Source organism: Lampetra planeri, chromosome 53 (genome assembly GCF_965212315.1).
Source record: "Lampetra planeri chromosome 53, kcLamPlan1.2.h2, whole genome shotgun sequence".
Taxonomy (NCBI): Eukaryota; Metazoa; Chordata; class Hyperoartia; order Petromyzontiformes; family Petromyzontidae; genus Lampetra; species Lampetra planeri.
This window is the reverse complement of record NC_136159.1, coordinates 2,314,063-2,336,439: the sequence shown is the minus strand read 5'-3', so window position 1 is coordinate 2,336,439 and position 22,377 is coordinate 2,314,063. Positions and strand designations below refer to the sequence as shown.

The 22,377-nt window shown below is 48.9% G+C and overlaps 1 protein-coding gene across 1 annotated transcript; it reads right to left on the bottom strand.

The window, feature by feature from the left end:
* Nucleotides 1-501: 501 nt before the first annotated feature.
* LOC144734891 (CMP-N-acetylneuraminate-beta-galactosamide-alpha-2,3-sialyltransferase 4-like) lies at nt 502-21,592 on the bottom strand. Its single transcript, XM_078617331.1, has 11 exons — nt 21,404-21,592; nt 19,584-19,674; nt 18,920-19,063; nt 16,152-16,208; nt 14,481-14,593; nt 9,787-9,850; nt 7,872-7,967; nt 6,318-6,507; nt 2,795-2,926; nt 1,687-1,839; nt 502-1,370 (listed from the first exon to the last, which is right to left on the bottom strand). Exons 1-11 carry the CDS (start codon nt 21,408-21,410, stop codon nt 1,284-1,286), a joined length of 1,134 nt encoding a protein of 377 aa, XP_078473457.1. The 5' UTR covers nt 21,411-21,592; the 3' UTR covers nt 502-1,283.
* Nucleotides 21,593-22,377: the final 785 nt, after the last annotated feature.

The window sequence follows — 22,377 nt, the reverse complement described above, 5'->3', positions numbered from 1 at the left end:
AGGGTAAAAACCTATTACTATGTTGAACTTCTTTCTCCAACGTCTTGGCCAACCGTGCTCATCGGAGGTGCGAGCAGAGGGAAGCGAGGGGGAACCGAGAATTTACGGGGCGCGGGCGAGATTGTTTGCAAGCGTTTGAGTTTGTTTAGATGGTGAGGCCCCCGCCACCCGCACTCCGCCACTCGTGCTGCATCTTCTCTGTCGTGGCTCCGTGAATTTGTTTTCTCGCGAGCGGTGAGCACCGTGGGACTTCCTGCACCGAGATCTCCGTTGTGAGAGTCGTGCAAGTGGGTGAGGCTTATTGTTACAATGCTTGCACAGATTCTCCGTGTTGTACGAGTTTGAACAGCACGGTTGGTCGTGAGGCACACCCGTTCATTTCGTAAGTTGCACTTGACATGATGGTCGGCCTACGTTTGCTGGCGTTGGATGTGCTTGGAAAGGTTGCCAGCATTTCGTACACACGATTCGAAAGAAATAATTGTGGGACACAAGATACAGTTGCTTTTGACATCAACCTCCACAGAGGAGAAAAAAAAGGACATTTTATTTTTTTAAATAAGACAAAATTTGCTTTCTGTCTGTGCATAAATTCCCTCGGTTCAACAATCGTTCCATATAAATAATAATAGCGATGCTTGACGCTAAAAGTGCCAAACCCAAAAAAGGATACTTTTTCCCCCTATATCTTATCTTAAATATCTCACTCTAACCCCCTCTCGTAGGAGACCGTTTGCATGAATGGTCTGTTACAAGCCATGTGTAATTGGCGTGGTTGGTCTGACGTGCAAAGGGCAGGGTTGTGATGTGCCTATGTACGTGGAAATTATTTCGCACCGCGTATGTAGCCAACCATGCTGATCAGACGTGTGGGGGAAGAACAAACTAAACACCAAAAGTAGTTAAAAAATAAATGAGTTATCTAGATGATTTAAAAGTGCATAGCTCCAGTGGCTTCCTATTATCGGAAGGGAAGAGCGTTCCAGACGGCCGCAGAAGCGCATCTGAAAGCGCCGCGCGATGCGGTGACCGGCTTTGTTCGATTGCCAGCAGCCAAAAGCCGCTGCTGCTCAGACGATGAGCGGAGTTCGGCGTGATGGTGGTTTATGCCCCTTCACGAGATCGGCAAAGCATTGCGGTTCATTTGTGTGGCAAGCACTTTGTCGTGTGCAAAATGTGTCTCGCGGTGACGGATGCAGAGGAAGAGGTGCGGGGGAAACTGGTGCTGTGAACTTGACCACCGATTCCAATGGTCCCGTAACGGGGCGAGTCACCTCCAGCTGTTACGATGGGGTGAGGTTTTGAATCAGCCCGCTCGCTATCATGTTCCGGAGAACAAAACCTTCTGGATTGACGTCGTGATTTCTCGCCTGGGGAAGGGGAAAAACAACACGTGACAATCGTGGTCGATGCCATTACAAAATACTTACAACTGCACGTGGCCACGTGGAGGTGGCGGGTGCACTGTGGAGGTGGAACACGTGGAGGTGGAGGGCACGTGGAAGTGGAACACGTGGAGTGCACGTGCAAGTAGAACACGTGGAGTGCACGTGGAAGTGGAGGCGAGAGTTGAGTGCGAGCGAGCGCTGTGTGACGCGACAGACGAAACACCTCCTCCACGTGACCACGATGCATCGCTGCGTCATTTCACGGACTCGTTCTACCGCTGCTGCAGAGCGCGCCTACCCGTGTGATCTGCCGCATGCGCCCCTCGCCGTAGTAGTGCACCAGTTGGTTGCCCACGTTCTTCGTTGCCTTGGGGTACCCGAATCCGGCGATGTGCACCTCCCTGCACATGTGAAGGGCCGCGGTGACCGTCAGGAACCCCGTGGTGGGAATCTGCATTGAAAGACAAAGAGCCTCAACGTTGCATCATCAGCATCACACACGCGCAACGCTTCATTCTCGTGGTTGTAAGCATGTTCTGGCCTTAATCCACACCACCTCCCTCTCTCTCTCTTTCTACCCTCTCTGGCTACCTCTGCCCGCTCTCTCCAACTCCCATCTACCCTAATCTCTCCCCCTCCTCCATCTCTCTCACTCTCTCCTCACCCTGCGATGACTGCTGTCTGTATCACACGGAAGATAAACCCGTGACATGTCTCCACATCTTAAACCGGTCTCGGATCGGCAAGATCAGAGGTGGGTATGTGTGTATGTTGAACTTATTTCACAACGCTTGTAGCCAGTTGTGCTGAGAGATGTAGCGGAAGGGACAACAAATGTAACACAAAACAACAGTTCTATAGAATTGGGTTGTCAATCTAGATTATTTAAAAGTGCACAGCTTCAGAAGCTTCCTAATATAGGAAGGAAGAACGTTCCAGACGGCCGCAGCAGCGCATCTGCTGCCACCGACAATGATTTCAGATGTGTGACGGTCCTCACTCTGATGATGCCTTGTCGGTGAAAGTGCCCCCCACCACCCCCCCGCTCTGGAAATGAGTGAAGAGCACAGCTCTATAGTGTAGCTGGGTGGGGAGGGGCTGGTGAGGGGCGGGATTGATGGAGGGGCGGGACTGATGGAGGGGCGGGGCTGAGCGGGAGGGGCGGGGCTGAGAGGGGAGGGGCGGGGCTGGAAGAGCGCCAGGGCTGGGGGAGGAGATGGGTGGGGCTGAGGGGGCAGGGGCGGGGCTGGTGGGAGAGGAGGGGCTGAGGGGAGGGGCGGGGCTGGGAGAGGACCTGGGCTGGGGGAAGAGAGGGGCGAGGCTGGGGGAGGGGTTGGGGGAGTAGAGGGGCGGGGCTGGGGGTGAGGGGCTTGCGGGCGGGGCTGGAGGGGGGGAATCCACGTTACCAGAGCGCGCCTCGTGCGCGTGGGGACGAGGTTGTTGAGCAGCTCGAGGGAGGCCACGCGCATGAACACGGGGTTGAGGATGCGCACGTTGTGCGGAGGAACGTCCCACTTGAACGCGCCGGTCTTCATCGGCTAAGACAAGGGGCCGTCCATAAATGACGTCACGCGATTTTGGACGATTTTTGACCCCCCTCCCCCCCTTCGTCATACGGCGTCACAAAAAGTCAGACCCCCCCCCCTTCTCAAATATGACGTCACAAAGCTCTGCCCCCCCCCCCAAATATAAAACATGCTTCAAATCGCTTTAAACTACTGTATTGTCATTGTAGTGCGTATTTAATGTGGCGCTGCACTCTGATGTTGTAGGAGAAAACATTTATTAAAAAGTCTATTTAATTAAGTAGAACGTGTTGTCTATATTATTTAAAGTTGCGCATTTTGATGTGACGTCACATTTCTCAACCCCCCCCCCTCGTTACACATCGTCACAAATGTCTGACCCCCCCCCCCCAGGTGCGTGACGTCATTTATGGACGACCCCCAAGGACAAAGACCTCCCAGTACAGCCTTGAAAGACCTTACTAGGGGCGAGTGCTTATGGCCGGCACGGCACACGAGGGGGTGGGTGGGTGGCCAGGACCACGCCCGACCGCCTTTGTCTTCCCTGTGGCTTATGTACAATCCCTCACCCGCAATCCCGCACAACAACCCCTACGCACTCACCCATACGGTGTACCCGTGTTCTTGTACAGGGAAATAGAATTGTCAGGTACATACGGCGTACAGCCGTTTAAATACGTGCAAACATTTTTATTTATTTATCTATTTATAAAAAAAATTGCTTTATTGTATGTTTCTACCTAGGTGAATTTACCGAAAAAACCAAAGAGTATGGATTCCTGCAGTCACGAAAGCTTTAAATAAAAAAATAAAAATAATATTTTTATTTTTGCTTTATTTTATGTTTCTAGGGAAGTAATAAAATAATAAAAATAAAACATAATAAAACAATTCTCACGACGTTTCGGCCACAACGCAAGCAGCCGTCCTCAGGCGAAGAATGAGAACATTATCAAGCTAGGAGCTTATATAGGTGTAGCGAGGAGGAGCGCCTTAACAAAAGAATGTGCATATGAAGAGGAATTTAGCATACCAATGGGCAATGCATAGGAGGTGGGCGGAGGGGTTTCAAAGTCCCATTATGCCCATGCATTATGCAGGATCAACAGCACCACGGGGGGGCGCAAGGAACAGCGTTAATAAAGGAGAGGAATGTTAGTGATATGTAGCTGCATTTGCCAAACAACCACGTAGAAAACCAAAGTGAAAACTACATAAAAAACTAAAATATAAACTGATACTTACTATACTCTACAATAAGCTGAGTTACTAACAACAAATAATAAATTACAATTCTACGTCGTAAGAAGTATATAATATACTTCCATCTAAACTTTATTCTCTTAGCATATACAGTACTATATACTGCCATAGATAAACCCAACATTAAATTATATACTGTATTGCTGTAAACCACCCTATACTTTATACATTTTAATATAACACTATGTATTATTCAACTCACCCTAATGTGTATCGAAATGGTTTATTACGTCCTTCCAATGATTGCTAAGCCTGAATCCATCTTCTCGGTTAAAATTGTCTCTGTGTTTGTATATGTGGATCGCCTCATGAACGAATCTCTCATGATAGCCAGATGGCTTGCAGAGAACCTCCGTCTTGGAGAAGTCAATGTCATGTGAGCCCACTGAGTTGTAACAGTGGTCTGCCACGGCTGAGGTGTTTGTCCTACCGTGTTTTAGATCAGCTTTATGTTCACGAATGCGGTCTGAGACGTGTCGTTTGGTTTCCCCAATGTAACTGCTACCACAGAGGCAACTTAGTTTGTAGACGCCAGGGTACTGTATGTCTGGAATCACATCTTTCACAGACGGTACCAGATCACGGATTTTATGTACTGTGTTGAATCGGACCTGGATCTTGTGTTTAATCAGGATTTTGGAGATCTTTTTTGTGACCCCAGCAATGTAGGGTAAGGTGATGGTCTTGAAAGGCTCCTCAACAGGATCTTTCTTGACGGTTGGAGTGATGGCTTTCATCACTCCAACCATCAAGAAAGATCCTGTTGAGGAGCCTTTCAAGACCATCACCTTACCCTACATTGCTGGGGTCACAAAAAAGATCTCCAAAATCCTGATTAAACACAAGATCCAGGTCCGATTCAACACAGTACATAAAATCCGTGATCTGGTACCGTCTGTGAAAGATGTGATTCCAGACATACAGTACCCTGGCGTCTACAAACTAAGTTGCCTCTGTGGTAGCAGTTACATTGGGGAAACCAAACGACACGTCTCAGACCGCATTCGTGAACATAAAGCTGATCTAAAACACGGTAGGACAAACACCTCAGCCGTGGCAGACCACTGTTACAACTCAGTGGGCTCACATGACATTGACTTCTCCAAGACGGAGGTTCTCTGCAAGCCATCTGGCTATCATGAGAGATTCGTTCATGAGGCGATCCACATATACAAACACAGAGACAATTTTAACCGAGAAGATGGATTCAGGCTTAGCAATCATTGGAAGGACGTAATAAACCATTTCGATACACATTAGGGTGAGTTGAATAATACATAGTGTTATATTAAAATGTATAAAGTATAGGGTGGTTTACAGCAATACAGTATATAATTTAATGTTGGGTTTATCTATGGCAGTATATAGTACTGTATATGCTAAGAGAATAAAGTTTAGATGGAAGTATATTATATACTTCTTACGACGTAGAATTGTAATTTATTATTTGTTGTTAGTAACTCAGCTTATTGTAGAGTATAGTAAGTATCAGTTTATATTTTAGTTTTTTATGTAGTTTTCACTTTGGTTTTCTACGTGGTTGTTTGGCAAATGCAGCTACATATCACTAACATTCCTCTCCTTTATTAACGCTGTTCCTTGCGCCCCCCCGTGGTGCTGTTGATCCTGCATAATGCATGGGCATAATGGGACTTTGAAACCCCTCCGCCCACCTCCTATGCATTGCCCATTGGTATGCTAAATTCCTCTTCATATGCACATTCTTTTGTTAAGGCGCTCCTCCTCGCTACACCTATATAAGCTCCTAGCTTGATAATGTTCTCATTCTTCGCCTGAGGACGGCTGCTTGCGTTGTGGCCGAAACGTCGTGAGAATTGTTTTATTATGTTTTATTTTTATTATTTTATTACTTCCCTTCTACGTGACTTTACCGAAAGAACCAAGAAGATGAATCCCTGCAGTCACGAAAGCTTTAAATCGAAATTTATGTTTCTACCTCCGTGACTTTACCGAAAGAACCAAAGCGTATCGGTTCCTGCAGTCACGAAAGCTTCCAATCAAGACTAACAATATTTTAAAGTTTTTTTCAATATTCCCATCTCACCGCGACCGCTACCTGCCAAACGCCCGTACAACAACAACAAACAAACAACAACAACAACCAAAACCCGGCGCTCACCGCGACAACACCCCGCACAACTCTGAGAATCCAATCGATGTCGGCCGCCTTGAAGGGCACGAAGAGGGCTATGGTGTCGTTCTGGTCACGTGCTTGCTGGTCCTTCGTAGCCGTCATGGGGTATACGACGCGCAGCGTGCATCGGCTCCCCACGTCTTCCTCGTAGCCCTTCGTCGGCGCGTCGTTAATCCTGCACGGTCGCAACAACAACAGCAACAACAAAACAACAACAACAACAACGCGCGCGCGCGCACACGGCGGTTTTCCTCTGCATTGGTGTACAAAAAGTGGCCCCGTGTATAGCCCATTAGATGATATGTATGTGTTGATTAGCATCTAACTTAAGTGGTTATTCTTAACCTGGGGTGCACTCAGCCCCTGGGGGTGCGAGAGATGCTCTTTTCTGGGGGTGCGAGACATGGACAGATTGTTTTTTAGAAGGTAAATAATCGACAACACAAAGTTAGCACGGGCATGTCAGTACAACTACTTTGTTTCTTCAATCCCGATGTGTTTATTAATATTATACATTAATATTACACATTAATATTACACATTAATAGTACACATTAATATTGCTGATTAATATTACACAATTAATATTACGCATTAATATTACACATTAATATTGCAGATTAATATTACACAATTAATATTACACATTAATATTATAGAATTGTTTACGATTGAGAACTGAAGGGATGCAAAGCTGCACTAAAGGTTAAAAACCACTGATCTAACTGTCTCAGCTCATCATTCCTCCAGGGTCGATAAAAATTGTATTATGTTGTGGCGAAGCCAACATTTGGTTGTCCTATGCGTAGACTCGCCCTTGCCATAGAAATGTACAATCTCCACCACTGGCTCAGGGCTGCCAAGCAGGACATGAACACCAATTGCTCAATGTGGCTCATTAGAGCGGAAAGCGCGAGTATAGATGTGGCACAACCCTCCACCACCCGACACAGCCGATTGGTAAGGGATTTGTTACGTAAACGAAACGCCAATCCGCAACATTTACAATTTGAGTACAACGTTTCGCTGGCAATTACATCCAGCATCATCGGGCGACGAATCCCTTACCAATTGGCCTCTGTCGGGTGGTGGAGGGCTGCGACACATTTATACTCACGCGATCTAACCCAAACACCTCTATTATGAATAATATTGGTCGCAAAAGCCTGCCACGTGTTAAACAGTGGAAGCTTCGTTCACGTGCACAGTGCGGGAGTTACCCAACCGGCGCTGAAGGGGGTTCACGTTGCCATAGACCAGGGGGGGTCATCAACCTGCTGTTCAGGAGCCGCATGCCACTCTTTAAGGGCCGGATGCGACTGTTATTTATTAAAAACTCACCGCCGTCTCGTATTCACCCACGGTGCATTGCGGCTTTTGAAATATTGAGCCGTTTTTTTTTTTACCGAATTCGAAATATATTTTTTAATCTCTTCTTGTTATTTTGGTTTACCCGACCAACCCCCCCCCCCGCCTCCCCCCGTGATCGGCTGAGAAAGTCTGTGACGTTTCATTCTCATCGCGAAACACGTGACTTGCCTTATTACGGTGTCGTACGAATCGATGATGCTACCAATTTTGCGCCCTTTGAGGATGAAGCTATTTCCAACCACCACACAGGACCTGTTGGAGAACCTGAAACAATATGAATCAAAAATTCATAATCAACGTTTTTGGGTTTAGATCGCGTTATTTATAAATGTGTCGTAACCCTCCACCACCCGACACGGCCAATCAGTAAGAAATGTGTCACGTTGACAAAAGACAAATAGTTCCTGCTTTAGCCCACCGGTGTGTTGAAGCCACAACATTTTCAACACACCGGTGGGCTAAAGCAGTGAACTATTTGTCTTTTGTCAACGTGACACATTTCTTACTGATTGGCCGTGTCGGGTGGTGGAGGGTTACGACACATTTATAAATAACGCGATCTAAACCCAAAAACGTTGATTATGAATAACATTGGTCGCGAAAGCCTACGTGTTAAAATGAATCAACGAATCAATTAATTTTAACCAATGCGAGAGCGCATTGATGCATATCGCTGATATGAATACGTATTGAATTAAGATTCTGTAAGAAGAGTTACACGAAGGTGTTGTTGGTTTAATTGTGATCTCGGACATGGTCCAAACGGGTCGCGTGTTCACCCAAGGTTCGAAACCGATGGGCCGCCCTGGTCATCACTGTGGGTGGGTGTATGAACCATGCAAACACGTTCCGTCTGGACTTCATTCGAAATGAATAGGGGTCATCGTGTTTTCGCGCCGTGGTCCAAAATTTGAAGGAGGGGAGGGAGGCAGGGAGGGAGGGAGGGGAGGGAGGGGAGGGGAGGGAGGTGCCTTCGCCACTATGGTGCTGGTAGTGCAGCAGCAGGGGATCTGGTGATGGGTTTTTTGAGGGTGATTTGTGTTTCTTGTTGGTGTCTATGAACACAGTAACACACAATGGGACTGATGTTACACGGAAAACCCGCGTTATATCTTTGATTTAAAAAAGAATACAAACAAACGACATGATGAACGAAGTAAAGTGCCGAAAGACTGAGCATCTTTCTCGTCTGATCGTTTTAAAAACAAACAAAAAAGGAGGGTGGGAGGGAGGGAAATCCACATGCTCCCTATTGGCAGACTACGTCCACCTGTGAGACGTCGAGGCATTCGTGATTGCCCTGCGCCTGAGAACGGCGCGAATACCAAATGTATTAAATTATTATTATTGTTGTTAATAGCTCCTCTTAGATGTTCATGAGGTTTAACGGAATCCGTAGCATACACAAATCAATGTGCAAACTCACCCGCTCCTGAGCGCCCTAAATAAAACCATCCAGTTCACGCTGTCCTTCACATATCTTCGACGTCAAACTCAATTTCCAGTTGTGGCGATTCTATAGTTGCTGTGTGTAACCAAAGTTAAAGACAAAGATCCCCCGTGTAGCCTTAATAGGCTTTTGGGGCAAGTGCTGTTAGCGAGCACTGATGAAGGTCGTAACAGCACACGAAGGGGTGGTGTAGTCAGTACCACGCCCGGCCGCCTTTGTCTCCCTAGTGTCGATATTTATACATGACACTAGGAACTCATTTGAGGCTGAGTCGACCTAATCGTCACTGAGAGGGAATCAAACTCGGTTTGCCGGGTTCATGGGGCAGCAAGATAACTGCTGCCTTACTGCTCCCCACACACGATCACAAAGACGAAGCTTCCCCCCCCCCCATATCCTTAACACTGTGGCACACAAAGGGATGGTGTGGTCATCACCACGCCCGGCCGCCTTTGTCTCCCTCGTAGCGATGTTTACACGTCGCACCAGGTACTCATTTGACGCTGAGTCGAACTCGGGGAGGCTCCGAATCCGTTCATATATTCGCCACTGATTCTGGTCGTGAGCGGGGATCGAACTCGGTTCGCCGGGGATCGTTCACACGCCCAAGATGTCCATCGCAAGTTCACCCACCTCTGTAATTGCGCGGGTAAGCTGTAGTTCTTCGTTAAATCCAAGACCAACTTCACTTTCTTTTCTGCGAGAGAACGCAGGATTGACAAAAGGATTCACAGTTAGTCACTCGTTACTGCAGCTACATACTATTAAGATTCCTTCCCTTTATTAATGTTACCCCTATCCCCTCCCTTGGATGCTGCTAATGCTGCATAATGCACGGGCAGATATGACTTTAAACCTCCTACGCATTTCACAAGTAGTACTAATCGCATATCTGCATTTCCCATAAATATGCTAAATTCCTCTTGATATGCAAATTATTTTGTCAAGGCGCTCTTCCCCCTCCATCCCAGTTTAAATAGTCGCTCCAAGACTAGGGTCTGTCATTCAGACTCTGTCTTCTCGACAGACCTGTTCTCCACCTGAGGACGGCTGCTTGCGTTGTGGCCGAAACGTCGTGATAATTATTTTATTATGTTTTATTTTTATTATTTTATTATTTCCATTCTACGTGACTTTACCGAAAGAACCAAGAAGAGTTAGTCACTCGTATAGCATTGTACCGCCGCATAGCAGGATGCGTCAAATCTTGTTACTGCTGCAATATACACATTTGCCTCATTCGTGAGTGTATAATAAAGAAAACCTTGGGAATTAAAGTTTACAGCCATGAAATGGGTACTCTACCCTGTGACATTTTATGGCTCTTGGCGTCATGTCTGCAGCACAATAAAATATCTATACAGCTCAACAAGGATCGCACTGCTGCATCCGCAAGGTGAATTTCCTGAGAGCTATATATAATTATATTACCCCGGTCTGCCTATTCTCTTTGACTTAGGTCATTGCCCACTGGGGTTGTTACTGTTCATCTCGCAAGAGACACATGCAAGGCCACACATTTGTAGGGAAAGCTATAAGTTCGATTTATTGAGTTACAGGTTCAATTGTGGATTAGCCACTGCCGCAGAGGCCACTTAAACTCGCACGGGACACGAGAGGAGGACGTTGATCTCTTGCCACTGCTTTAGTGACAGCGTGCGTCTAAACGGCCTCACTTGATGCATCAGATGAGGCCACGGTATCTACCCTCGTGCTTGAGCGCAACTCTCGTTTGCCTTTTCTTTGCCTTTCTCCTTGGTTTTTCGTTTTTATTTTTTTTTAAACCACCACCCAAAGAGCGGCGGTCACCGGCATCGTCACGCGCCGCTTTTTCGGATGCCCGCTTCTGCGGCCGTCTGGAACGCTCTCTTCCTTCCCGATGTGAGGAAGCCACCGGCGCCGTGCACTTTAAAGTCACCTCGATTGGCGAACTCACTTCTTCGACGCCGCTTTTTGTGCGTTTAATTCGTTGTCCTTCTCACGCACCTCCGTACAAAAAAGAACATAGTACATGCATCCACAATACAGATTTTTATTGTGGATGATATTGTTCGCGAAAGCCTACGTGTTAAATAGAACGTGCATCCCCCCCACCCCCGACTCTCTCACCTCCAACAACCTCAAGCCCTTTAACCAAAAGCACTCCGTCTCGTGGATGACCACGAGTAGTAGGAAAGCAGACGTTTAAAACTCCGTATGTAGAGCAACGTGAAGTCACATTTGACCACAGCCTTTTATGTAAGTATGTCTGTTGAACTTCTTTCGCACCGTACGTAGCCAACCGTGCTGATCGGAGGTCCCGAGGAAGGACAACAAACTATAGGTGTCTGTGTGAGTCTATGGGTCTCTGTGTGAGTCTATGGGTCTCTGTGTGAGTCTATGGGTCTCTGTGTGAGTCTATGGGTCTCTGTGTGAGTCTATGGGTCTCTGTGTGAGTCTATGTGTCTCTGTGTGAGTCTATGTGTCTCTGTGTGAGTCTATGTGTCTCTGTGTGAGTCTATGGGTCTCTGTGTGAGTCTATGTGTCTCTGTGTGAGTCTATGGGTCTCTGTGTGAGTCTATGTGTCTCTGTGTGAGTCTATGGGTCTCTGTGTGAGTCTATGTGTCTCTGTGTGAGTCTATGGGTCTCTGTGTGAGTCTATGTGTCTCTGTGTGTGTCTATGTGTCTTTGTGTGAGTCTATGGGTCTCTGTATGAGTCTATGGGTCTCTGTGTGAGTCAATGGGTCTCTGTATGAGTCTATGTGTCTCTGTGTGAGTCTATTGGTCTCTGTATGAGTCTATGTGTCTCTGCGTGAGTCTATGGGTCTCTGTGTGAGTCTATGGGTCTCTGTGTGAGTCTATGTGTCTCTGTGTGAGTCTATTGGTCTCTGTATGAGTCTATGTGTCTCTGTGAGTCTATGGGTCTCTGTGTGAGTCTATGGGTCTCTGTGTGAGTCTATGTGTCTCTGTGTGAGTCTATTGGTCTCTGTATGAGTCTATGTGTCTCTGTGTGAGTCTATGGGTCTCTGTGTGAGTCTATGGGTCTCTGTGTGAGTCTATGGGTCTCTGTGTGAGTCTATGTGTCTGTGTGAGTATATGGGTCTCTGCGTGAGTCGTATGGGTCTCTGTGTGAGTCTATTGGTCTCTGTGTGAGTCTATGTGTCTCTGCGTGAGTCTCTGTGTCTCTGTGTGAGTCTATGGGTCTCTGTGTGAGTCTATGGGTCTCTGTGTGAGTCTATTGGTCTCTGTGTGAGTCTATGGATCTTTGTGTGAGTCTATGTGTCTCGGTGTGAGTTTATGGGTCTCTGTGTGAGTCTATGCATCTCTGTGTGAGTCTATTGGTCTCTGTGTGAGTCTATGTATGCGTGTTGAACTTCTTTCGCACCGTACGTAGCCAACCGTGCTAATCGGAGGTGCGGGGTGTGGGGAAAGGACATCAAACTAAGCACAAAAAGCCGTTCTAAGGAAATTGGTTTACAATCTACCTACTGTTGTTATACAGCAGCATTAGTTATAGGCAGACACACCCTGGACTGGTTTTGACTCGATTAGATGAGAAGTCACGACTGTTGACCAGAATAATGCTCCTCATTTGGCCGACTGTCATCTGGGCTGCGTTACAACACCATGTGGCCCATCCAGAGGGAAAACTGTGAATTCGTACAGAGCCTCGTGGTGGTATCCTCCCTATCGAGACTCGTGATGGTATCACCCGGTATGGAGGAAGACGATGGTTTAATGATAATGGGGGAATGCAAAATAAAACTGTTCCCAGGTTTTTGTTGCCCAAAATATAATTCTTTCATCGGCAAAAATTGATCACGGGCTGAAATATTATTTCCGTTTTCGGTGCTCAGATGGATTTTGGTGCGCGGTGTTTATGAATCGAATGTTATGGTTACTAAGCGTACCGTTACGAGTTATTCACATCAGCCTTGGCTTGTGCATGTGTTGTAAAGGAAGTCTTCCGCTTGAGATGATTGTGTAACGTTGGTCAACACGAGTCGAAGTTACATCTGGCTGACGCTTCTCTCCTGTTTACTGCTCTGAGTCAATGATGGAAATTGCACATCCGATGACAGGGCGAGGTCTGCCCATAGGACAACCATTGTCGACTTCCCTCGCGTGCTCAAATGAGCAGCCGGCCTGTGTTCCTCTCTCTTGGCAGCCCTGAGCAAGTAGTGGGAAGTTCCACAATTCTATGGCAGGATTCGGGAGTTCCATAATAAGAATATAAAAACTAATTTCAGCTTCTCACAGAGTGCTAGATCACTTTGGTCAACACTCCACTTCTGCCTTGTCAGTGCGTCCGTGTCCATACGAGTGAAGGTTATTCTAAACCCTCCAGCAGCTCTGCATTTGTACAGCGCTGTTCGCCTGGCTACTTGGGATCTCATCCTGAAGATGCTTGGCCATAGGCAGAGTTCGAGTTCTATATTTAAGGGGGGGGGAGGGGGGCAAGGGTTAGCTCTGTCCCTCACGTTAGGAACCGCGGGTGGATGTAATTAATGTATGTTTAATCTTAATAGTAAACTACTGAAAATCAATAAAGGTGTCCAGGTTGCAAGGGTCATTGCACCCCCCCCGCACACGCCACCCACGTGCTTGGCGCAACGTCTCGCGTCTAAGCTCACTCGATTTGGCAACTGAGAATCGCTCTTTCACTTTGTTTTGTTTGCCGGCGATTCGAAACAACGAAAACCGGCGCGTTCAAGCCCTTGGTGACAATTCAACTTATTGTGCCTGCGTTCGGGCGGTTGGAGGAGCTTGCAACACAAATTTGGCCAGATCAATACATGACCGCCACCCCACACAGTGCCGGATCAAGCTAGTGCGGGGCCTGTAACATATGTTATAAAGGGGCCCTAAAATATATATATATATTAATACACACACATTTTTTACTTGCATAGTAAAGTAATTGTATTTTTTCATTTGCTATACAGCCAAATAATACGACAAATCGCTAACCTTAAACACACAGTCGTTCATAAAATTTGAAGGCGGTATAGTACTATAGTAATAAAGCAAGTGCAGAATCACTGAACCTGAATTGATAGCTTGAAAGCATTTAGCGCGGGGCCCTTGAAAGAGTGAGGCCCGTAGAATATGTAGCTACTGTTGCTACTGGGATAACCCGGCATTGCCCCCACCCCCCCTGAAATGAGTTATGAATCATGGGCCAGCGTGTTGCTCCAGTTGGTATCACGAGAGCGCACTCCTGGGCAATGGATACACCACTTTGGATACAGAGGCACGGGTCTAGCCACATAAGCCATACGTGCTTACAAAGCAATTTGCGTGGTTTTTACGTAAAATGGAATTGCATTTGTGCGCAGGCGACTCACCAACGTTGCATATTCCGAAGGGCAGATTATACGAGATGTTTTCAAACTGGTTGTATTTGGCGCTTGACAGATTGTACGGGTTTAGGAATACGGGGAGGTGATGGTCACACAGGCTGTGGAATGCAGAAACATAATGAGACCTGGTTATGCACACAAAGTATACGACATGTGGATAATCTCATCATAAAAAACACAACAGACGGCATTGCACAACACACGAGTTTAAGTGATATCCGGCTGGCACTTATTTCCTGTTTATTGCTCTGAGTCAATGGTGCAAATTCCATGCTCCGATGCCAGGGCGAGTCTGACCATAGGACAACTACTGTTGACTTCCCCAGCCCTGAGCCAGGAATGGAAATGTCCACATTCCTATGACAGGGTCCGGTAGTTCTATGATAAAAAAAAACTTTCAGCTTTTCACAGAGTGGTAGATCGCTTTATTGACACCAATGAAATGATGCCTTCGACTACATTTGATCGGGATTTGGACTCGCAGTAGTAGCCCCAACTGAGTATTTGTTGGAGCGCTCTATAAATTGCCGCCCGCTGAGTCCGGACCGAGCGCCCGGCTCTTCGCACAGAGCTCCCGTCGGGTTTCCTGGTAATTCCGTAACTTTCTTTTTTGCTATGAATTTTTTTAAAAGTTATTTGTCCGAGGCAACGTTCGTTGATAGGAATGTATTTTGTTTCATGTTCATGACGATCGTGCACTCTTTCCGATGTATTCTGCGATGCAGTTGTTGTTGGGGTTTATTTTGTTTTGCTCAGATTTTCTATTTTCCTTCGTTGTTGCATTTTAATTTTCCTATTTGTGCTGTTCTACCATGTTGGCAATAATACAGCTGTGTTAAGATGTTCAAACATCAAATATAAACCTTTTGCAAGGAATCAAGTCTGCATTAGCCACACGCCTTATACTTGTGGTGAACATGCAAACAAACATGCTCCGATAATATATTGATTGTCTGTCAAACTGATTGACCTACACCAGAGGCAGACTTCTTTATGGCCAAGTCTCACCAGTGTCAGACCAGAGAACAACTCCCAAAGGCGAACAGCACAAAGACAATGCCGCACGTATCAGAGCATCTATAGCTCGGAGTGAGCAGTTCTATCATGGGATATCAAAGTACGAAACATTCGAATGGCTTTTACCCTTTCCGGCAATAAAACCCTATCATCCTGTCGTGAGTCCTCACCCTGGTCAAACAAATGTTGGCTGAAACTTAGCAGGATAGGGAAAACTTTACGGAACGTTTTCAGACGGAGGATACGAATCTTTAACACGGTCTCGAACTGGCGCTGCTCGTGATGCGTGCCGTGTTCACGCTGCCCGCTAAAATAGAAGATTGATGGAGCTGCGAGTCACCGCCGTGCAAGCCAGCGTTCTCCACTCACTTTCAGAGGCGGCGGGGGGTCGGGGTGGGGGGGCACTTTCACCGATAAGCCATCATCAATGTTGAGAGCCACTACACATTTGAAACCTTTGGGGGTTTGACAGCCATGATCGATTTAGGGGGGGTGGGGTGTTCACACGCTGCGATGCTGTCAGTGGCCCGCACGCCAGAGGCCCCCAGTGGCCCTTGCAATGAAGAACGCCGCTGTCAGCAAAGAAAAACACCGAGTCGCAATTCACGCGACAACAACAACAACCCCATCCCTCCTCACTTCAAGACGGTGCTCTCGTTCTTGCTGTTCGCCACAGTCACGGGCCCGGGGCAGGTCCTGTAAGCAAAGCACCTCCGGTGAGCACGGCTGGCTACGTGCGGTGCGAAAGACGTTCGACAGACAGCGTGCGCATGTCGTCGTTGTGAGCTGCCACGCGCGCAAAGTTATTTTCGGCAAACGTTATCGTAAGTATGGGTCGGGATCAACTTATTTTGAGTCAAATGTGAAAAAAAAATGTTTTTTTTTTATGAGCCACGAATGGGTGGGTGGGTGGTCGTTTAAGCAATGCGCGTGCGATGAGAACCATGACGTGGGTGATTTTTTTTTTGCCTCTGCAGCGCCACTCCGCTGTGGCTGCGATGATGGTGGTGAGCGGTGGTGAGCGGTGGTGAGCCGGTGGTGAGCTGGTGGTGAGCGGTGGTCGTAGGGTGCCGTGTCTGCTGTAAAGTTCCACGTGGTGAGAAGCCACTTCGTTGAGTCTATCAATTCGTGGCCAGGTCGCTTCTGAAAAAGAAGCCATTCAGCTCAGTGGGCTTTACCTGGTAAAATAAAAATGGATTTTTTGCGTGTGTCTGCGTGTGATTTGCTTACATTTCCTATATTTTGTATTGTGTGTTGTTGTAACTTTCTGACCCCGTGCCCCGACTGGACACGTGTGACACAAACAGAGCTTCGTGGCTCATCGGATTCCTCCCGCGGCTTAATAAATGCACATTCCCATTTCGATTCCGCGTAACCCAAGTGGCGATCTGTGGACCCTTGGGACTTTGTCTCGGCGCAAGCACGCACCTGGGCAAGGCGCGTGCTCGCACCAAGGCTCTCGGCAGAGACCGGAGGCCGTCACGCGCCCGGGCTTCCTTCGGCTAAGACCTGAAATCTGTACCCGGAGGGAGGTGGAGTGGACACACCTTAAGCTCGCGTAGGCAGGCACTGTGTGTGTGCAATCAAGCGACCCGGTGACGATTCAAACGCAAACGTCGAGTGGACCCGCGTGACATTTACATCGCCGCTCAACGACCGGCGCCCCGGGAGTCCATCCAAATGCGGATTCTGGTGCGGATCAGCGCGAGTGCGTGGGAAGCACACGTGCTCATCGATACCTTTAAATAGACGGCGCAATCAACATTCGTCGCTGCAAATGTAAAATTAGGATTAATTTGTGTGTTCGGGGTTTTGTTTTAATGCTTCTCCCGCTGCTAGACCTAATGCTCGCAGTCATCCGAAGCACGACCTAATCCCAAACGTTTCAAGTAAATGATGAAAGTCAACTATGCCCATTCGGCACAGGTAAGCTTTAACAACAAACAAAAAAGCGTTTGCCACAGACAAACGCTTAGAGTGTTGCACATTCAGCCAGGCGCACCCAGCCCCGTTAGCTTGGCCCCCTCCTGACGTGACGCTGCCGGGGCAATGTGCACCAGCGGGGTTGGCGCGGCGCGTGTCCACGAACCACACCGGACAAAACCGACGCAGGTTCGCCACCAGCGGTGGGTGGGAGGCGGTGACGATGCCCCCCCCCCCCCCGCCCCCTTGAAGGAGATTGCAGCACACGCCACGATTCACAATTCGGTTTTTGGGGGGCACGGGGGTGGTTCGGCCACGTAACCATCTGTCTCCATAATGTGTGTCGTAGGGAGCCCTCCACCACCTGATGCAACGGAAGTCAAATGTGACGGTCACGTGTGCAATTTCGATGTCCTTTTTTTTTAGCTCACCCACAATCTCAGAATCTTTATTTATCCTGGAGAAATCCGATGAGCCGTGAAACTCTTTTTCACGGGCGTCAGAACGTCACAACATCAAACAGTCCAAAAAAAAAACAATAGGAGTGCAAAGCATTGGAAAAGTAAGCAAATCACTAAAAATAAACAAATTAACTAAAACCAACGTTTTTTTTGTTATTCCACCAGGTAAGGCCCACTGAGCTATGTTGTAGCTCTCTTTCAGAAGCGACCTGGCCATCACAAATGATCGCTCAACGAAGTGTCTTATCATCGTTTATAGCCGGAAAACATCGGTAAGCTGAAGAAGAATGTATGACTTCACCTTTCCACAGCAAGGGTCGTCGGCAATGTGGGCTGCACGCACACGTGTCTTCCTCATTTGTGAGAACAAAGGTGAATCATTTTCAGCGAGTGGACGCTATCCGTGAAGGGCTGATGGCTGGCACTGCTGACTTGTCTAATTTGCATTTCTCGAGCGCCTTCACTCAAGGCGCTTGGCACGGCTTGCAGAACGGTGACAGAATGGGATGATGTCGATGGCAGGGACGTGCTACACTGATCTATGAATGAGTGACAGCGTTAGAGGCTACTTAGGTATATATGTATGTTAAACTTTTATTTTTACTAATTCTCATGCAGAGATTCAATGGATTTATTTCGCACCGTAAGTAGCCAACTGCGCTAATCGGAGGTGCGGGGGAAGGACAACAAACTAAAGACAAAAAGCAGTTCAAAATATACGAGTTTTCAACCGAGATTATTTAAAAGCGCTTAGCTCCACTGGCCTCCTAACATCGGGCGCAAGAGCGTTCCAGACGGCCGCAGAAGCGCATCTGACAAAGCGCGAAAGCGGCGACTGTCCCTCCACCTCCCCTTCCCGTGGTCATGGGAATCACGGAAAGCGCTAGGGGGGGAGGGACGGCAACGAGTGGAGGGGCGATGTGGAGGTCAGAAAAAGAGAACGGGCAACAGAGGCTCGCGCTCGCGGGGAGGAATGCGCGCGCGCGCTCCCTCGCGTGCGCGTGACACTCGGTGACTCCGTACCAGCCGGCGGGCGCGGTGGTGGCGAGTGGCGTGGACGAGGCGGGCGGTGTCGTGGGCTCATCGGTGACCCGTGGAGGGAGCGACGTGGGCGGCTCCAGCTGCTGGCCTTGACCGCGAGCGCGCAGCGCCCCTCTCGAGTAAATGCTGGAGGAGCACAGCAGACGCGGCGTGTCGCTAAGGGACGCGGAGTTTGTTTGCTCTCACTCGGCACGCGCAGCACGTGGCGAGCAACGCGCGGCGCCATTTAGCTGGAGACCCGTGGTAAAGAGCTTTACAGCTCATCGGATTCCTCCTGCAGTATACATTCATATTCCGATTGTGTTCATCTGTGATGCGGCCCGGCTTGGCTTTTTGGTGCCCGTGCCTTGTAAAATGTTGCCATTTGATACGTTTGTGTCATGGGCCACATGTTTGTCGCAGAGGTTAGCGGTTCTACTCCGGCGGGCCGCCCTGGTTATCACTGCGGGTGCGTTATTGCAGCGCGCGCCCTCTGCTCACAGCGGTGGTGAAAGACACCCTGACGTCGCGCTCGAAGTTACACTCGTCTCACTGTGACCTCGGCAGTCGAAAGGGGGCACACGTTCGAACGCATTTGAATGCGACGCTCCAATTCACTCGTTCCAACGAACTGCGGTCATTCGGTCGGCCGGTCGGAAGTACGTACGTGACGTGCACAAAGTCTGGCTGCTTGATGTAGACGTAGAGCACGGAGAGGATGCTCAGCAGGCACGGAATGACGAGACAATGACGGAAACCTGCAAAACGCAAACAAGGGAGGCAGTCGATACGTCGCGTTTGCGATGCTCGTGTTGGTCACAGATTTTTAAAAATTGCTACAACTTGTTCATAGAGATCGGAGTCGCGTTAAACGCATCGGCACTGGAGCAAGTCGGGCCGACTAAGTTTTGTGGAAATGTTCTCGAACGTGGCATGCCCCAACAACCGAGGTCCTTCACGGAGAGATGTTCCAGCCAAGTAATCCTCTGTTTTTAAATTTAACTTCATTATCATCAGCAGCAGCCATGGTCAATCCACTGCTGGATGACAGCTTCTCCAAGCTGCCGTCATCTCTCGCGATCCTGCGATTCATCCGGCACAAGAACTGAGCTCACGGCTCCATCTCCTTGGTGGAGGTCCTCTCCAAAGTGTACAAAATGCAGACCAAACACTGCCCCCCGCAGACCTTCAGGCCACACTTCCACCCCCATATAAAAGATGCCGTGCCACGCGATTGTGCAGAACCCTGCCAAGCCACGCTATTGCCCCTCCTCCCCCCCAGTTGCCAGAACATTGCTCCATGGACATAAGTTTCCTTCTTCTTCACTTCGCTGTCGGGATACGGCACTGCCTCCCTGAGCACAGTGCCGGCGAAATCACCGATTGTGGCCTCCAGGCCTTCAAATGGCGAGCACGCACAAACACACACGGGACATCTCCTAACTTCACCACCACACGCCTTGTAGGAGTGAGCGTTTTGAGCTGCAGCGAACACACTGGTTGTGCCGATTAGATGTTCCAATGTCTGATATGGCTGTTGTTCAAAATCGCAACCAATAAACCAAAACTAAAATCTATTCCCTTTTGCTGGGTGCTCCTTCGTTGTTTCTCACGATCGCACATTTCTAGCCGTGACGCCTCCTGGCCAAGCCCCACTCTTTATTTAATTATCGAGGGTTTTGATTGATGACCATAACATAAATGTGCGCACGTTTGCACCGCGCCACCACCCCGCCGTCAGAGTGAATCAACGAAACGCGACGCCGCAATCCACACATCGGCCGTGCGGTTGCCGAACGAGCAACAGCGTCATCAGGGTCTGCAGCCGTGAGACGCAAAGCGCTCGCCACAAATGAACCACGAATCACCTCGCTGATCTCGTCAAGGAGCGTGAGCCATCATCACGCGAACTCCGCTCATCCTCGTAGCAGCCGGCGGATTTTGGCTGCTCGCCATCGAACGAGAGCGGTGGTCACCGCGTCTCGCGGCGCTTTCGGATGCGCTGCTGCGGCCGTCTGGAACGTTCTTCCCTCCGATATTAGGATGCCGCTGGAGAGCTAAGCACTTTTATATCTCGATTGAAAACTAATTTATTTTAAACTGCCTTTTGTGTTTAGTTTGTTGTCCTTCCCCCGCACCTCCGATTAGCACAGTTGGCTACATACGGTGCGAAATAAGTTCAACATACATTGAATGTCTGCATGAGAATTTGTTTTTAAAAATTCTGAAATTCGCACGCGGGGCATATCTCCCATTCTGCTGCAGGTAAACCATCACGCGAACTACGTTCATCCTCGCATGCAGCGGCTTGCGGCTGCGAGCCATTGAACAAAATACGGTAGTCACATCACGCGCGATCAGATGCGCTTCTGCGGCCGTCTGGAATGCCCTTCCTTCCGATATTATAAATCTCTGCATGATAATTAATGTATGTCATTTCTTAAGAAACAATTGGTTCGAGTAATTGACGCTCGCACGCGGACGTACCTGCCATTGTGCTGCAGTCACCCCTCTGGTTGCGCGTTACTTCTCGTCTCTCGCCGGGCCCCTCTGTGGCAGCAGGAATTGGGGTTTAGAACCTGGTTCTGAATCGCGGAGCGGCGGGCGGGCGGGCGGGCGAAATCGAAAAATCGCGATTTAAAAGCGAGCTGCTTTTATTCCCCGTGCGTAATCGCCTCCCGGTTTTGCGTTTCACCTCGGAATGTATTTCAATAGACGTGGGGAGGGCGTGGGGGGAGTTTGTGACATTTTAGAGGCACCTCCCCCGGAGACACCCACGCGCGCACACACGCACACACCAACAACAACCGCCATTCTCCACTACGTGGCGGTGACGTCACCACGGCGCTTGTGCCAGGCCATGTGCACCTTGAGGCCACGTGAAGTCTCGAACGCCCGCTGGCAGGAGGTCACAGGGCAGACCCAGCAGGTGCCACGGGTCGACTGACTGAGATGACCGAGATGACAGGCTGATGCACCACCTGTGGCTCCAACTGTACCAACTTGCTGTGCTTTAGCCACCCAGCGCTCCGCTCGTTGTTGTGAGCGTCGCTCCTCCGCCCCCCGTTGTTGTTGGAGGGCGACTGCCTCCAACTGCCCAGTAGCGTCCTTCACGAGCCTCCTCTACTGAAGCCGATCATGACACCGCTGGTACCAGTCATCGGCAAGTCCACTCAGCTCCACGTCCTCCTGTACCATATCACTCCATCTCTTCTCTAGCCCGTGCCGCGCCCGTTAAGCCGCCTCGATCCGGCTGAACAAAAGCTGTTTAAGCACGCGGTGGCTGGGCATGCGGGCTACGTGACCCAGCGCACACACACGCGCACACACGCGCACACACGCCGGAGCAGCGATGCGCAACCGAGGTCAATGCACCGAAGGCGCTGGTCCACGCACGCACACTACTCGCAGTATCAGAGGGGCACGAAGGGAGCTCTGGGCCCCCGTTTGCTACGATCACT

Coding starts and splice junctions, on each gene's coding strand:
- LOC144734891 (XM_078617331.1), bottom strand. Junction 14,594..16,151: donor AACGAGAGCACCGTCTTGAA/GTGAGGAGGGAT, acceptor TGCATTCCACAG/CCTGTGTGACCATCACCTCC. Junction 1,840..2,794: donor CGCGCACGAGGCGCGCTCTG/GTAACGTGGATT, acceptor CTTTCAATGCAG/ATTCCCACCACGGGGTTCCT.